This window comes from Cariama cristata, unplaced genomic scaffold (assembly GCF_000690535.1).
Source record: "Cariama cristata isolate BGI_N322 unplaced genomic scaffold, ASM69053v1 scaffold12304, whole genome shotgun sequence".
In the NCBI taxonomy this organism is placed as follows: Eukaryota; Metazoa; Chordata; class Aves; order Cariamiformes; family Cariamidae; genus Cariama; species Cariama cristata.
Genome location: NW_009614725.1, coordinates 15,638 through 17,421, shown reverse-complemented (window position 1 = coordinate 17,421; position 1,784 = coordinate 15,638). Strand labels below are relative to the sequence as shown.

Genomic DNA, 1,784 nt, shown 5'->3' with positions numbered 1-1,784 from the left:
AGGTTGTAACGAGGGTACAGGCTGGAATGCTTTTGAAGATGAACAGAAAGACAGCTGTTCTTGGGCTGCCTTTGGAGATGAGCAAGCTAGTGAATCTCATCACAGAAAAGAGACGTGGCAGTCACATAGGACAGATGCATCTGCCAGGATTGATGGTCCAGTATTACACAAGGCTGACAGTTTTGCTTTAGCATCTTTCCAAGGAACTAACAGTAAGCAATCTCAAGAGCCAGCACCTTCAGTTCAGGTAAGGGTGTTCTTGAATTTGTTCAGTCTTATTCTGCTCTTGTGCATACAGTTCTTCCTGGTTCCTACTTCTGCGTACAACAAATGTTTGAATAGTCCTTGTTTGTCTTGTGGGAGAGATTTAATTTGGTGGGTGAGACAGGCTGGTATGAAATCGTATGCTGTGTTTGCATCTTTTGCACTGTTACTTCCCGCAGAAAAAGTGAGTGGGGTATGCTGGAATGTGTATGCATTTGTTTTGATTCTTACATGTGGTCTTTTACATAAACTGATAAAAGGAATAAGCCATCATAAACATTTCAGAGCCTGTGATTGTTCTTCCTTTGCTTCGTAGTTTACGGCCTTTTGAGGGGGCACTCTGATGTTGCTTTTTGTAAAATAGTGGTGTGACTGCAAGCTGAGATTACTGGTTCCCAAAATTTTTTTGTCGCCATTCTCTGTCATGTTTTTAAAATCTGATTAAAAATGATGACTCGATTTGTAAATAGCTGCACTCATTTGCTTATAGCAGAGAGCATGATAAAATATGCCCTATGGAGTTCTGTCCATGGTATTCCAACTCCTAGGAAGTTAAGCATTTAAAAAGTGTTTTAAAATAAGTCTCTGTTACACATTGTGTGAAGCTCCATGTTATAGCAACATCATAAATATAGGACTGATGATTTCTTAAAGCTGCTGCTATTTATAATTAGGCGTTTTGGGGAGGGTGAAGTAGATAAGTTTATTTCTTCCTCCCACTAACTAGGTTTTCTGGCTTAGTTGCTAAGTATGTATTAATTCCTTCCTAAGTCCCTTCACTGGTCATCTTTGAGATCTGTGCCTGTTCATACATAGGTAATTTTTTACTAAGTATTTAATATTACTTTTACAAAATTTAGAACAACTATTTGAGTTTAAAATTACCTTCAATGCTTCTTTTTAATCACGTCATCCCATGTGAGTAGTTTAGAGTACGCTCTGGCTTTTTGAAGCGTGCAGCAACACCAGCAATAACTGGTGTTTGTGGTAATATGTGTCTGAAAGGTTTGGATCTTCTCTGGCAATAAAAGGAAATGAGGTAAATCCTTTCTTCCCGGACCTTGCGTAGGGATGGTGACAGGCCTGCCTCTTTCCATTTCCTACCAGTGACAGGTGAAACGGCTTTTCAGAAGGCTGTGCCAGCCGGAGCTGTGCAAGCATCCGCAAAGGGAATGGAGCTTTTGGGGCTTAGTGCTGATTTCTTGTCACGGTAAAAAGTGTGAGCCTCGGCTCCTGATTCTTCCTGCTTGCTGTTTTATGCAATGATTAACACAGCAAATTTCCAAGTGGCTTCATGAGCCAAAAAAAAAGGCTTGCAAATGAACCTGCAGGTGGATTTTTGTGCCTATGCGAAACCTTGCTCATCATCACCTGAATGTGTGGGTCCGTTTCTCACATTGAAAGCACAAGTCTATTGTTACCTGTTCTGTTGGTCATTCACCCATACAATTGGAAAGTACTAAGGTCATTAGTGCAATTAATCTAAATTGTTCCTGTTGCCACTTGAAAGACTGTCCAGA

The 1,784-nt window shown here is 40.4% G+C and overlaps 1 protein-coding gene across 1 annotated transcript in view; it reads left to right on the top strand.

Annotated features, from left to right (window-relative positions):
• LOC104161204 (aftiphilin-like) overlaps positions 1-1,784 on the top strand; it is a gene marked incomplete at its 3' end in the record, with an annotated part of 18,862 nt that overhangs the window by 1,554 nt on the left and 15,524 nt on the right. The window contains 1 exon segment of the mRNA XM_009699542.1: positions 1-247. This exon segment is cut by the window's left edge and continues 11 nt beyond it. Coding sequence (XP_009697844.1) covers positions 1-247 — 247 coding nt within the window.